Below are 16,744 nucleotides of genomic sequence, written 5' to 3' on the forward strand. Positions count from 1 at the left end.
GGCTGTCAGTAAATAAGTGATATAATAAAAAAATGCTTCTAAATATATATTCTTTCTGTATTAATATATGTATGTATGTCACCTCCATATTTATTTTTTAGATCACTCAATTTTTATTAAGCGTAATAGAAACCATAAAAACTAATAAATAATTACTTGAGTTTTTCGTTCCTATATATAGGATTTATTTTTTTTAATAAAGCTTATATCCATTTATATTTATTTTTTATATAACAATAATATTATATATATTTATATATCACTTTTTTTAACTCATTCTTATAAATATTGGCATATAATTAATATAGATAACATATATACTGAATAAATATCTTTATTGAATTAATTATAACAATTGATACAAGATAATAATATAGCAATAACCTAATTATAGCAAGAATTTTCATTAAAATAATTGACTAATAATTTGAATATAGTTGATATAGTTAAATTGATATAATTGATATGATTGAGAGTATATGACAATTATAGCAATTATATCAATTTCAAGCATAATTAACGTGACTTCATAATAATAATTCACGTGACTAATAACCTATTATGCAATAATAATAATAATAATAATAATAATAATAATAATAATAATTGATATAATTGATATAATTTTAATTCTTATTTATATGTAATAATTTTATCAGTATATATTCACAATTTTAATCAATACATATTATTATTATTATTATTATTATGGACATAAGAATAATTAGTTAACAAATTAAATTTAAATTATGGAGTTTTATTTCTCAATCAAATTTTTAGTCATTAGTGATTTTATTTTTTATATTTACAGTCAATTTTGACTATAAAAAGAAAAAAAAAATGTTTTGATTATTTTCTATTTTATTTATTTACACTCATAATTAAAATTAATATAATTATAATAAATCTTTATAATTATAGCAATATAAACCTACTTCATATATAGCAATAATATTATACATATTTATATATCTTCTGTTTTATCTCTTTTCTCAAAATTTTGTTATATAATTAATGTGGACAGTATAATATATATATATCTCTTTTCTCAAAATAGTATATATATATATATACTAAAACTGGGTTTTTTTCCAACTAATAGAAGTGAGGTGTCGATTTCTCATGAATCTATTTTCCCGCTAAAATAAATACACTATTTTCTCTTCTAAGTTTATTTTATAAAAATATCTTTATTATAGTTATATAAAATTAATATTTAATGCATTATTAAACTACTTATCAATTATCAATCGAAAATATTTTTAATTATTTTGATTATAATAATAATAATAATAATAATAATAATAATAATAATATGATAATTATATAATAATGGCACCGGTTATTAATAACTAATTTATATTTCTCTAAACAAATTTATTTTAAAAAATATCTTTATTATAATTATATTACAATATTGTAATTAATATTTAACGAATAATACATAATTATACTAATTTAAGAAAATATCTTTATTATTTATTTATTTTATTATATAAAAATCAGATTTTTGCACTTAATGATAGAATTGATGTGGCATGCTCTTGGTGTGTTTTCTTATTTATTTCATTTAATTCGTTAAAGTAAATCAATTATAATTAATTAATTATATCAATTAATTAATTTGATTAGACATTCAAATCTCACCCATTTATTATAATTTATATGAATTGATTAATTATAATTAATTATATCAATGAATTAATTTGGTTAATTATATTAATTATTTGATTTGATTGGAGTAAATATCAAATTTTTTAATAAATAATAAATATGATAACGAAATATATGAATTAATTTAATTAGTTTATTTTTTTTCAATATCATCTATTTATACAAGATCAAATAATTTTTACTCATTCGCTCTTTTTTCTCTCTCTTTCACTCCCTCCCTCTCTTCCTCTCTTTCTCTTTCTTTCGTGTTTAAGGTACAATTTTTATAATTTATTTAATTTTTATTTTTTATCTTTATTTATACATTTTATTTTTTAAAAATTTTATTTATTTAATTGCTTCTTATTAGGCGCATACTTTTTTTTTCTTTTAGCTTCTGATTAATAAAAATGATGTGTCATCTTTACATTATTTTTAAATAATCTTACTATAATTTTATTTGTAATATTATATTTTGTCATGTATACTTCAATTCATATATATATATATATATATATATATATATATATATATATTTTTTTTTTTTTTCTTTTTTTTTGTGATTCACGATAAATATATACATTGTTTGTGTATGTGGTTTATATATATATATATATATTGTGATCCACAATTAATATATACATTGTTCGTGTATGTGATTTATTTGTTAATGCCTTTATTGATTCTCTTTATTTTTTTTTGTGTGTGTCTCTTTGTTACTCTTTATTTTAGTTATATTCATTGATTTCTTTGTATTGATATTCTTTTTATTTGAAATATCGTGACAATTTAGAGTGTATATTGTGATCTATGTGATATTCGTTAATTTGGTGTATCTTTTTAGATGGTTTATGTTATAATGTGTTTAAGAAGTTGACTTAAAATTATAATATGATAAAATTATACTTTTTTAATTGCTATTTTTACTTTATTTTTAATTATTTATTTTACTTTTACTTCCCATATAGATTTATTATAATTCATCACAGGTTCTTTTTTAATTTAAGTGATTTTTTGGGTTATATTTTACCATTGATACTTTTATTTTGTTTAGTGTATTTTTTTAGTTTGTGTTTAATATAATAATCTGTAAATATCTATTTTATCTATTTTATTATATAAAAATTAAATTTCTGCATTTAATGATAAAACTGTCGTGGCATGTTTCTGATGGTGTTTTTGATTTATTTCTTTTAACTCATGAAATTCAATTTATTATAATAAATTAATTATATCAACTAATTGATTTGGTTAATTATTTAAATATCATACAATTTATTATAGTTTCTATCAATCAATTAATTATAATTCAAATTGAATGATTATTTTGTTATGAAATTATTATTTTCTAATTTATTCATGCACAATACATATATTAATTATAATCGTAAATTAAGCTATTTTATATTAAATGACTTATATAATGGTCATCTTATTAATTATCATAAATGCTTAATTAAATAAGTCATTATTACTTTTGATTTAGAATTAAATAAGAATAAAACCATATATACTATTTTATTTGGTTTTTGTGTTTAATGGGTGTCACACTCAGATATAAATAGTGACTTTCGAATTTTGGTCCCCAACACATCAAAGTCACATCCATAACTCTTTTTTCCATAAAAGGAATTGCGATTCAACTCTATCAGGGATACATAAGGTTTTCAAAGAACAAGGAAATGGTCTAAATTTGCACGAATTTTAAATGTTGGAACTTACGATATTGTTTCAGTTGGTTGTCGTTATGGGAATGACTCTAATCTATACGTGTCTAAGGAGTAGAATAGATTAAATATTATTTAAGTAATTTATTTCTAATATTGGTATTTAATTAAATTAGTTTTAGAGAAATTTAAATTGTTGACTCAATATATTACAACTATTCTTTTTGAATATATTATTTTTATATTTTTTAATATAAGTTTTTTTTCTAATTTTTAAGTTTATTTTCTTTCTTGAATATATGTATCGTCTTTTTTTTCTCATTTTATATTTTAGATTAGTAATGTAATTATTAAAAAAATTGTATTTAAAAAAAATATTAAAACATCACTATTTAAGAAAAAAGAAAGATACGTGAAAAAAAAGAAAACAACAAATTAAAATATCACTATTAGAAAAAAAACAATAGAGTCGAGATTGAGGAATATATATGGATATAAAAAATAAAAAATTATTGCATGATTGTTGAATAAAAAATAATTATATATATATATAAAACAAAATAATTATAACAAAAAATAATTAATATATATGATTTAAATATTTTTAATAACCGGTAATATGGAGTTTAACAAAATATAATTCATATATTTTTTTATTTATGTATATATATATATATAATTATTTATGCATATGTATATATATTAAGAAAAACTACTGTAATATATATATATATATATATATATATATATATATATATATATATATATATATAGAATTATTTAACAAAATTAATATATACGTATATATAAATAAAAAATTTATTATAATTTTTAAAAATTACACATGAACTCTTTTTTTCTCTCAAATAAATTTATTCTAATTATATTACAATTAGCTCATGAATAATGTATGATTATATTAATTTAAGAAAATATCTTTATTATAATTATATCTAATCAATATTTAATGCGTAATTAAATTACTTATCAATCATCGATATTTTTAATCATTCTAATTATATCAATTGATATAGTTCTAATTTTCATTCAAGTGCAATAATTTTATTAGGAGATAGTTAATGCAAACATTAATCGTGATCCATTTAATTTGATAATAATAATAATAATAATAATAATAATAATAATAATAATAATAATAATAATAATAAGGTCTACATGGTACATGCATTATATTTTAAAAAGGTTAAATATATTTTTAAAAAAATTAGGGTATCAATAATCAATTGTGATTAATATCAATATCAATAATTAATTCTTATTATTTTTGTACTACTAAAGGCTATATATAGTATTTTTTTAATAGAATAAAAAAGGTTGTGATTCATAACATTTTCGTAAAGTTATATTGTATGGACACAAAATTAATTAGATAACAAATTGAATTTTAATTAATATATTTTATTTTCTGCTCATATTTTTTATTAATTATTTTACTTTTTATAATTACAGTAAATACTGAATGTAAAAAAGAAAAAAAATAATATTAAATATTATCTATTTTATTTATTTAGAGTCATAATTAAATTTGATATAATTATAGCAAGTATCTAGAATTAATAATAACATGATACTATAATTTTAAGTTGTATAATATAATAAAAAAATGTAGCAATTTATGTATGCTTCTTATATAGCAATAATATTATATATATATATATATATTTATATCTCCTCTTTTGGCTCTTTCCTAAACATATTGGCATATAATTAATGTCGATAATATATATATATATATATATATATATATTGAGTAAATATCTCTATTGAATTAATCATAAAGGTTAATAAAATATAATGGCATAAATTTCATCTAATTATAGCAAGTATCTCTATTAAAAATATTTGTTAATTATTATCATGTATAATTAGTGTATATATATATATATATATATATATATATATATATATATAAGGATTAATAATGAATTGTTACAATTATTTATCATCTAAAAAATTTGTACCTCATACATAGATCTTCTTCTATTTATTATTTCTCATACCTAAGGGCTACTAACTATGATTCTATTAACAATATTACCTATGGTAGATTATGTAATGAAAAAGTTTGAAAAATAAAGGCAAGAATTATAAGGTTATGAAAAGTCCCGTCCAAATTTGACAAGAACAAGACGACCTACATAGAAATGATTCTCATGGATGATAAGGTAAGTTGATTATTTTCCATGATTCTTTCAAGTAATACTAGGTCCATTTTATAAATATTTTTTGTTCATATTTTAAATTTATTTGATAAGTAAACCCTTGCACGAATCAAAGACAGTGCAATTTTATAGATTTATAAGTGCTAATAGCCTCTATATTTAATTTGTTTTATATTGTGATAATAGCCAATATATTTGTTGGTGGATTTGACTATTACTATATTATATTTATGATCACATTCAGTATATATGTCTGATTTATTGAAAAAAGTATATTATTAAAACCGATTAATAACTATTTTAGAGTTAATCCAATTAACACTAGATTAAAAAAAATCAAACAATGCATAACATATTATTTTTTTATTAATCAAATTATTATAATTCAAATTAATTTTAAAAATAATTTAAAATTATAATTTCAATCTTATCACGTGCATGACACGGGTAATTAAACTTGTTTACACTGTAAACGAGATAACCATGTTACAAAAATCGATAAAAACTCTTCAAATTATCTATTTTCGTAAATAAAATATTTATTTTATTTATTTAAAAAAAAACCTTAAAAATGAAAACACTTGGACTGTAAATGAAATGGGCAAAATCCAAAACTTAGGGATTAGGGGTGCACAGACCCGGCCCGGCCCGGTCCTGAACACTTTAGGGGCTAATTTGGTGTGACTTTATCGGGTTTAGGGTCGGGTAAGGGTCTCAAAAATAGACCCGATCATTATTTCGGATCGGGTCCGGGCCATAGCTCGGGTCACCCGAAGTCGGCCCGGTGGCCCGGTCATCATACATAATTAATATTTTGTGTTATTAGTGATGGATCATGACTATTCTTATGTGAAATTTAAGTATCGTAAACCTTAATATTTTGTGTTATTAGTCATTATAAGACTATAAGTTAATGTTTTATGTTTAGAATGCATAAGACTTTAGACTAATGCATAATATTGTGTTATTTGTATTGATTTAAATATTTGGTATTGTTAGACAATATTAGTATTGATTGTGGTTATGCTTTAATTTTAAAGAAGGGTTGGTTCTTGTTATATTTTTCTAAGTGAATTTTATCATGTTAAATAATGGTTGGAGTCTTGAAAATTTGGATATTTTTACATGCTATCTTACAAGAAGGTATCAACGTAATGTAATGTTAACGGTCCGATTTTCACCCGATATAATTATGGCCCGAAAGTGTATTGATTTCATCAGGTTTAGGGTCGGATTCGAGTCTAATAAATAAACCCGGTGTATATTTCGGATCGAATCTAGGTCACATCAAACCCGACTTCACCCGGTCCATGTGCACCCCTATTAGGGATATTCAATTATCACATAACTATCAAAGAATAAATAAAATCCTAAATTTTATCTAGACCCAAATAACATGGCCTAGATTAACACCTTCAGTTTTAATAAATAAAACATAGTCAATCCAAAAAAATCAAAAAATAAATAAGTTTTTCCAATGATTAAAAAAATGAAGAAAAAGATTGGCACACTACAGCAGAGACAATCATATTGTTAGAAAGCAATAATATTTTAATTAATATACATATTGATTTGATTTGATAATATCTTAGTATAACTTGGATTAGTTCATATTGATTTTTTTATTGGATTTTATCAATCCGTTTAGATTTTATTTTTCAACAAAATATGCAAATTTTCAAATATCTCAATATATAATATAAAATTATTCTATTATACTATGCCAATTTAATATTATTTCTATGATTTTCCACTTATTTTCGGCTAGAATTTTAACAAATATTTTTATTCATCAATCACCATACTTGTTTCGGACAATAGTTTTTCTCAGTTGTGGTGTGTATTATTTTAGAATTATATGTTTTATTTTGCTGTAAGAAATTTCTCATCCCCAAATATTGCAATTTTCATTATGTTGAGGAACTCTTAGGCAGCAAACTATTGAGGAAACTGAATTAAATAAATAAAAGCAAAAGTTGTATTTCTATATGTGCATAGGTTCGTTCCTCACTCGAGCGACAAGTGCAATGCACAAACATGTCTTTTCTTTTTTTCTCTCAAATTAATTAATGTTTGAAATTAAAAAAAAAAAAGCTTATTTCAACTGGTTCCAAAATACACCATGCATAGTGCAGCAACCATATCATCAATTTGTTCAAGAAATCAGTTCTTTCAGGTCATTTCAGAGTTTATCGTTTATTATGTGTATGTGGAATTAGGACATAATATAATAATTAGGAAAAGTCTACGGGCCAGCAGTTTTATTGAATTTTGGCCAGCATGTAACCAGCAGAAAAATGTGAGCCATTGGATGAAATCTCACACCAATCTCACACCATCAAATCATTATTGATGGCTAGTTGATGGCTAACAATCACAAAAATTGCTGGCCCCCTAGCATTGCTCTAAATTTTGAGTTAATAACAAATATTTTGGTTAAGGGACTAACAATCATGATTATCATGACCGTTGCATTAAAGTGTGAGACCAATCCACCAATATGGAACTGGTCTACACGGTGGAAGGCTCTATTAAATCCCTTTTATATTATGTGAATTTTGAAGGGGGGTTGTTTATATAGAAACATATATTAAAAAGAAAAAACAACTATGAAGGCTAATTATATTAATCGATTTCTGATAATAGAAACAATATAGTGAATATGAAAGTAACAGCCATATAATACTACTCAAAACTCTAACCTTCTAATAAACATTCTATGGCGTATGTAGTTTATATATTTATGGCCAAAATCCCTGAAAGTAACGGCCATATAATACTACTCAAAACTTACTTAAAAGATATGGCTCAGAAGTTCCTGCCTGAGACAAGAAAGTTCAATTAGTACATACACAACTTGAAAGATCTTCTGCATTAAGAAAATTGAAACATATAACCCAATTATTCTACAAGATCTTTCTTTAAGATTTCCTATATTTGTTTATTGCAGATTTCAAAAATGATAATTTGAAGAGTATAGAATGATAAGAGCATTTTTAATGTTAAACTTGTAATGCAATGCCAATTAATTCTCCAGGAACCCTTTAAGTCTCAACAGAGAAGCATCCTTACAACATAGGAAGCGAGATAGGAAGTTACCTGGATCCTTCTGAGTTGCAGCTTTGGTGGTGATTTCATCAAGGAAATCATCAGCCTCATAAAGAGCATCTTTGAGATCATCCAGCCAAACCTTCACCGGCCCTTCTTTGATTTGTCTCCTCTCAGCATCATTCAGCAGGGCTTCAGCACCACGCAGAGTGGTCTTCAACCTTCCGAGCAGCTTCCGGTCAAGCTTCTTTCCTTGGATCCAGTTGACAATCACAGGATCGGACATCCGGTCGAAAAGAACATTGAGAAAAGAAGAGAGGAAAGCTCCTCCAACAAGTTCAGCAGCCATGTTCACAAGATCAAGGAAGTAAGAAAGGTAAGGGAAGCGGTTTGTAGTAGTATGCACTCAAACTCAGAATTCTCTCACAAACACAAAGGGTAAGGAAGTGGTAGCAGTAGCAGTAGCAGTAAAGTATTATTATAGTGAAAGTGTGATGCATGCTGGCATTATTATGACTATTCAATTCTAATGCGTTCTCTTTTTTAGCAGTTACTAATGGTGTATCTTCACATCCATCCTTGCATTGGCGGCTTTACAACTACTAATAACATTCTCTAATTAAATTTGTCCATGCCAAATGACCCATGAAGATTACTTGCTAACTCTCCCAATTAATGTGTAGTGACCCCATTTGCTTAAGGCTTTTGCTAGATGCTCTCACTCACATCCTAACACTCCCACTAAACACATTTTGATTTCTAACGTATTCTACAGACTAAATGTCTCTAAGAAAAAGTTCTCCTGCCCCAAAATTTCTTTCTGCTGAATAATATTGACATGTTCCCAAGATGCTGCTTCTTGTTTTATTCCTACAAAAGAATCCAACATGTTTGCTTCAATGATTGAGTAGATATTTCCAAACTTATTTCACACAATTTATTTTCATTAATTTTTATCTAATGTATATTTGTAATGAGACTTATATTTTATTTTTAAATTGAATGCAGAATTTATTCAAGTATATATGCCTCTACTTCATAGTGAGAAATCCATTTTTCAAAAGCATCTGATAAGCCAAACAATATAGCTAAAAGCTAAAGCTTCAACTATTTAGAGCATGTTTGGGTTATTTGTCCACTATAAATATAGGTTAGGATACTCAACTTCATTAGTCATTGTCATTTTTGTTTGACAATAAGGTTTGATTATCTCTAATTTTTTGGTGGAACCACCAAGGTGTCCTTCTACTTCTTACGAAGGAAATCTTGTTCTAGTATTAGAGATTGAAATCCAATCAACCTTGTTGCAGCTAGGGAATGAAATGAAATCTGCACCCAAAGCATATGATTTGATTTTCAATTTAATTTTTGCACTACAACAATGCTACACAACCAAAACTTGTGTCTGAATGAGGTGCCAAAATTATAGTAAAAGATTGAGAGTAAGAAAAAAAAATTAGAAAATGGAGAAAGAAAGCAGAGTTGAAGGAATTGAAAGCATAAAAAAGAGAAAACCGAATTGAATTGTCCATTTACTGAATGAGAATGAATTATAATTATAATTTTACGTTAATAAATTAATAACACTAATTCTTAAACACCAACCTGCAGCACTATATTGTAAGACATAGAAAATGGAAAAGTGATGCAGATTTGAATGATTAAAAGGTGATTTTATAAAATGATTGCATGATTTGCCAAAAACATATGCAGATGACAATTATAACAATATTGTGAATGAAAATTGTAATAGAGAAGATGAACAACACGATGTATCCTGGTTCAATCCCAAAGTGGGATCTACATCCAGTCTCCACCACAACAAATGGTAGAATTTTTCACTATAAACAAATTCAAGTTACAAATACCAATTCAAGCCAATACAAAAAACAAATTTCTCAAACGGCACTATGACTTTTTCCAGATATTCTCACATCCTAGCTCTCTTGCCTTTTTCATAACAGAAATTGATTCTCACTTTCTAAGCTCTCTCTCTTTGGTATAAACAGAATAACTCATATCAGCTCTCCTAAAATAGAATGAAACAATAAAGGCATGAAAACTCTTAAGAAAAAAAAAAGATATTTGTTTACTGTAAATAAAAATATAAAACTAAGTTTGTCCTTCCTTTTTTTCTTTGAAAAGTTTGTAAGCTTTCTGTCTATTTTTGACAGATTGCTCCAACTGTATCCATATCATTGAAGATTTGAAGGTAATCTTGTTGCATTTTGATTGGTCTATTTGTCCTTGCAAATTATGTTTTTCATCATCCATTTCTTCTTTTGATTTTGTACGAGGATGATGTCTTCCATGAATTCTGCTTTTGAATTGATGCAGAGACTGCACCTCATCTGATTTGTTTGGGATTCATTGTTCCTCCATCATTCTTGCCCAGATTCCTTTGGTCTCCTAATTAGAATTAATCCAAGTTTGCTCCGATTCGTCTCTTGCTACGCAAAAACAAACACAATAGAACAAGTCATACAATTTTTGCTTAGTGCATAGTCATCACAAGGTTAATTAATTTCTTAATTCAACAGAAGTTAATACTAAAAGATAGTAAGCAGCATACCAAACCAACGAGGGCCACAAGCTAGCAAGCAAGAGCAACACCAAGAAATGTAATGAAAGGCCTTAGATTTGGGTGAGTCTAAGGGGTGGTGCAAAAGTAGCTGACAGAAATAACAATAAAAAGAAGAAAAACCATTAATGACAAAGGCAAAAGTTGAAAGTAGAAGATTTCATCATTCTCAAGGGTTTATCCTTGAATTAACAAAACACCTTCTAATAAACATTCTATGCTGTATGTAGTTTATATAGCATTATGGCCAAAATCCCATAACAGTAATAGCCACATAATACTATTCAAAACTTACTCGAAAGACATGCCTCAGAATTCATTTGTTCCTTTAGTTGAGGAATACTGTTTTGAGATCACTATACCTCAAAAAAGAGTAGGATAAATTTTTGACAGGCTGCTCCAACTGTATCCTTATCATTGAAGGTGCTCTTGTTGCATTTTGATTGATCTAAATTCTGTTCTACATCATTTATTTCTTCTTTTGATTTTGTATGAGGATGGTGTCTTCCATGAATTCAGCTTTCGTATTGATGCAGAGACCACACCTCGTGAAATCATTCTTGACCAGGTTCCCCGGCTCTCCAAATTGAGCTTAGCTGCACCGAAACAAGCATTATAAAAACTCATACAATTTTTGCTTAGCACACATTAACTCAACCATAAATGTTTGGCATCACAAAGTTTATTAGTTTCTGAATTCAACAGAATTAATAATAAGATAATAAAGTTATACCAAATCCAACAAAGGGCACGGGGAAGCAAGCAGGAGCAACACAAAGAAAGGTAATGAAAGGCCTTCCATTTGGGTGTAAGACAAGTAGCTGATTGAAATAAGAAAAAAAAAAAAGAAGAAAAACCATTAATAGAAAAGGTAAAACATGGAAGGGAAAGATTTCATGATTCTCAAGGTATGATCCTTGAATTAACAAAACAAGCTTCAATAGACAGAGAAGCATCCTTACAAGAATGGAGGTGCACAACGGAACTGCATTAAACTGACAAGTCCCAGAAGAATCATTAAATGTCCCTATACATGAAGAACAAAGAAGAAGAAATTAAGAATAAAAAGGATCAAAATTTGGAAATAAAAAAAAGATTACGTAGGAGAGAATGAATATGATATAGAGAGATAGCAAAAGAGTTACCTCTCTATGCCTTCACCCATGTGCCGTCAACACAAATGTTGGGGATGTGGGAAATGGATGGCCAAATGTGGGGGTCCTTCCTCTCTATGCCTTCACCCAACAACGGACATTCTTTGATGTCGAGATAATGTAAAGAGGCAGGCAGCCTTATTATGTTCTCCAGCTTAGGGCACTCTGAAATTGATAAGTATTGGAGGGGCTGTGTCTGTGACACCTCCAGAGATGTCAAATTTTCACGTCTTGTGACTGTGAGATCCTTGAGATTTGGGAATGCTGGCAATGCGAAGGATGTAAGCGAATCACAGCTGTTGTCTATTGTAAGACTCGTTAGTGACTCATGTTGTTGGTGTTGCATTGGGAATTCTACATTCTTGCAATCGTAGATGTGTAGATATTCCAATGAAGGGGGCAAAGAATTCCCTGGAAATGATATGGCTGATGAGCACTCTGAGATGTGTAGGTCTATGAGAGAGGTTGGTTGGGTGTGGGTCATGGCCTCAAACACATACTCCACCTGCTGCTCTCCATTAATTTCTAGTGTCTCCAACATGGAAAGTGGTAGCTCCCGCATTCTTGCTTCCTGTTTGCCATCTATTCTTAATTTGCGTAGGATGGGAGCTCTTGGCAGATAACAACCAAGCTCCTTGCATCCTCTAATGTCGAGTTCTTTCAAAGACGGAAGGAAAGTGGGCAAATCTCCTCTTAACTTAGGACAAAGCCATATCTCAAGTGTCTCAAGTTTCGGAAATGGTGCATCATCATCATCATCACATTCATATGACTCCCATTCCTCCCAGCAAGGCATAACATAAAATTCCAGAGATTTAAGGGATCGGAAGGGTGTCTCCTGATGCTGATGAGTTCCATCACCCTTATAGAATGACCCACCAATCTTCTTCAGCTTCTCGAACTCTTCAATAACGAGCCTCTCCAGAGAGGGTAACTGTCCAAGTGAAGGAACCACCCAACAATTCCTGCATCCACTCAGCTCCAACGAAGTCATGTTGTGGTACGAAGACTGCCCTACCCAATCCGGAAACATGCTACTTCTGTAACCCTCGATGGATAGCTTCTTCAAGTCTTTGTGAGGACGTAATTTGTCAAGTACATCTTTTTCACTTTCGGAATCACAAACCTCACTTTCTTCATATGATGACCACACCAAATATAAAGCATTCAGGTGTATTTTTTCATCCATCCTTGCATTCGATGCTTCACCACTATTCTTAACATTCTCCAATTTCGTAATCCACAATGACTCACGGAGATGTGCTAGCTCTCCCAATTCTTCAATCCCATTCTCTTCATGTTTGCCCGCAATATAGCAACTTAAAAATTGCAAATCTTTCAATTTGCTCATCCCTTTTGGCATCTCTTCTAAATTAGTCCTTGTAATATCCAGATGGCGCAGATTTACAAGATCTTGCATCTTGCTTGGAAGCTTTTTAAGTTTTTCACATCTTCTCAACTTCAATGTTTGTAAATTATACAAGTTACTCATGGACTCGGGCAATGTCACGATAGGTGTACCAGAGAGATCCAAATAACGCAAATGGATCAAATCATCTATTGACTCAGGCAATATATCAATTTTAAATGATGTAAATGACAAAACACGTAAGCGCTTCAACTGTGCTAGTAAGCCACGAGGATCAATTCCCTCTTTGTGTTGACGGTATAAATCTGCCTTGATTTGAAACAGGGTCCTCACATGACTTAAACTCTCACATACTTCCAATATCTTCGGGACTGAATTATTGTCGTTGACATCATATGACAAATGACGAGTTTTAGTATCATGTTGGGCTACATTCTCGTGTTCAGAGATTCTAACAAAGAACTTTTCACCACAAAATGTCGCTAGATCATGCATGAGATCGTGCATCACAAATGAATCTTCATAACCATTCTTTGAAGGTTGAAAGAATGATCGTGCAGCTAAATCATTGAAGTATTTATATCCAACTTCTTCTAAAATGCTTCCACTCTTTGATTGTTGCAAAAGATCTTCAGCCATCCACAACAATATCAATTTACCTCTATTGAATTCATAATCTTTGGGATATAAAGAACAATAGACAAAGCAACGTTTTAAGTGTGAAGGGAGATAATGATAGCTGATTCTCAATGCAGGAAGAATCCTACACTCATCTTCAGAAAACTCCCAAATCTCACTCACCAAAACATCTTCCCAGTCGCTTACATTATCCTTGGTTCTCAGCAAGCCCCCAAGTGATTGAGCAGCCAAAGGCAGTCCTTTGCACTTCTCAACAATTTTTCTACCAACTTTTTCTAAAGCCAAACGATCTCTGGATTCAGTAGGGAAAAATGCATGATTTGCAAACACAGACCAGCATTGTTCATCATCCAACAAACTCAAATTGTGAGCTGGAATTGTTTTCACCATAGAAGCAACAGCATCAATGCGGGTTGTTACAAGAATCTTTCCTCCCTGACTTCCACATTGGAAGGGAATTAGAAAAGTTTTCCAATCATCATAATCAATGGTCCACATGTCATCCAGAACAACCAAAAACGTCTTCCCTGTTACCTCAGTCCTCAAACGTTGTTGAAATGAATCTAAATCATTCATGTTGCAAGAACCAGAAGTAGCTTTCTCCACTACAGTCTTTGTCACCTTAAGAACATCAAATGCTTCACCAACACAAACCCATGCTTTAACATTAAACTTTTGCTGCACTTGGTCATCATTGTAAACCAATTGAGCCAAAGTAGTTTTTCCTATTCCGCCCATACCCACAATGGGGATGACAGTCACAGGTGATTCAGCATGACGAGTATCATCTATCAGCAATTTGATTATCTTCTCCTTGTCTTTGTCCCGACCAAATATGGCAGAGCTTACAACGAGAGATGTTGATGGAGTTCTCCATGACGACATGTCCACCTTGGTGCACTCTTTCAGCCGATGATGATTTTTCTTTGCTACAACAGACTCTAGTGTACGAACTATTTTTTCCATGTCACCAGTATCTTCAATATATGAATCAACAAGAGAAGAACAGGAAGAAGAGATACCTGGATCTCTTAGAGCGGTGGCGATGGCGGCCTGAGTGGAGAGCTCATCGACCAAATCATCAGCCTTATAGAGAGCATCTTGGAGATCAAGAAGCCACTTCTTCACTTTCTTGTCAGTGAACTGCTTCTGCTCAGCATCATCAAGAACAGGTCCAGCCTCATACAGAGTTTTCTCCAACCTTCCAAGCAAGATGTTCCTTTCCAGGAATGAGTCGTCTTCAAGTATTGGAGAAAGCTTCTCCAAAATAGCATCAACAAAGGAGGTGAGATAAGCTCCACCATCAAGTTTTGCAGCCATGATTGGATCTCAAGTGCAGCGGATGAGATCACAACAAAGAAAGAAAGAAAGGTGAAGGATGAGGGAAGAAGGGTTCACAGTTTGCAATGTAGTCTCTGGGTTTTCCCAAACAGGAACTAAGGGAAGTCTTTGATTTGTGTGGTGACTAAAATTGACTTGATCAATGATCAGCTTTATGGTCTTCGCCTCTTCGGACAAAATCATTGGCTTTTAATAAAGATGATGATGTCAGAGGACAATTACGGAATTACCCATCGGTGAAAATTTTCACCTTTTCATGTTATTCTCAATAATATTATTTCAACATACAATTAGTTTCCACAAATCTTGTTCATTATTATTGAAAAAAAAATAAAAATTGTAACACAATATGAAATAAGTACTCTTATTTTTTTTTTGGGATATTTGAAGGCCCAAATATTAGTGAAGTCTCTTATATTGACTTCCATAAAGAAAATGGTGGGGAGTAAAGGCTTAAATTGGTGGAGATAAATGATACAGAAATGATTTTTTTTTTGTAAAATAAATACAATAAATGTTTAAATTACAAATTCTGCTTTGTGCATGCAGCAATTCGCAAACTCTTAAATGGAACTCAGTATTATGACAGATTAGTCTTTGACTTACCGAGCTGGGAAATACCATGAGAAAAAAAAGATAATTTTGAGAGTTTTTATCGATTTCCGTAATATATTTTATCTCGTTTACTTTGTAAAAGGAGATAAGTATAGGCATATCTCATTTCCAGTGTAAACGAGATAAGGTACAAATCCAGGTCTACGTATCATGTGTGTACATGTGTGTTACATGGGGAAGAACGAACTCCACGTATCTCATTTATACTGTAGAAAAGATATAAACAAACTAATTTCGTTTACTTTGTAAACGAAATACATGTTAACTTAAAACATTGACACTGTAAATGAGATATAGTACGACAAAAATCAATCAGCTATAAAAGGATCTTTAAACCGTTGGTATTCTCCACATTCCACAAAAATCTCAATCCTTCTTCTCTCCTTTTTTTTTTCAAAAAATTTATTAAAAATGTTTAGTGGTAGTGGTTTCTTTGTTGTGATGGTGTATCCCAACTATCATATGAAAAACAATGATAATGGAATTATATTTGA

The 16,744-nt window shown here is 29.1% G+C and overlaps 2 protein-coding genes across 3 annotated transcripts; both read right to left on the reverse strand.

Moving 5' to 3' along the window:
• Positions 1–8,131: 8,131 nt before the first annotated feature.
• Positions 8,132–9,127, reverse strand: LOC130961279 (putative disease resistance RPP13-like protein 1). Its single transcript, XM_057887057.1, has 2 exons — positions 8,603–9,127; positions 8,132–8,325 (listed from the first exon to the last, which is right to left on the reverse strand). Exons 1-2 carry the CDS (start codon positions 8,898–8,900, stop codon positions 8,312–8,314), a joined length of 312 nt encoding a protein of 103 aa, XP_057743040.1. The 5' UTR covers positions 8,901–9,127; the 3' UTR covers positions 8,132–8,311.
• A 1,091-nt stretch (positions 9,128–10,218) lies between these two features.
• Positions 10,219–15,779, reverse strand: LOC130961278 (putative disease resistance RPP13-like protein 1). Of its 2 annotated transcripts, none has more exons than XM_057887056.1 (6): positions 12,278–15,779; positions 12,095–12,159; positions 11,866–11,953; positions 11,428–11,728; positions 11,124–11,223; positions 10,219–11,001 (listed from the first exon to the last, which is right to left on the reverse strand). In XM_057887056.1, the coding sequence occupies exon 1, from the start codon at positions 15,612–15,614 to the stop codon at positions 12,282–12,284; it is 3,333 nt and encodes a 1,110-aa protein (XP_057743039.1). In that variant the 5' UTR covers positions 15,615–15,779; the 3' UTR covers positions 10,219–11,001; positions 11,124–11,223; positions 11,428–11,728; positions 11,866–11,953; positions 12,095–12,159; positions 12,278–12,281. The 2 variants fall into 2 exon arrangements, with proteins under 2 accessions (XP_057743039.1, XP_057743037.1); XM_057887054.1 differs by having other exon boundaries at positions 10,221–11,001; positions 11,495–11,728.
• Between the last annotated feature and the right edge of the window lie 965 nt (positions 15,780–16,744).

This window comes from Arachis stenosperma, chromosome 2 (genome assembly GCF_014773155.1).
Source record: "Arachis stenosperma cultivar V10309 chromosome 2, arast.V10309.gnm1.PFL2, whole genome shotgun sequence".
NCBI lineage: Eukaryota > Viridiplantae > Streptophyta > Magnoliopsida > Fabales > Fabaceae > Arachis > Arachis stenosperma.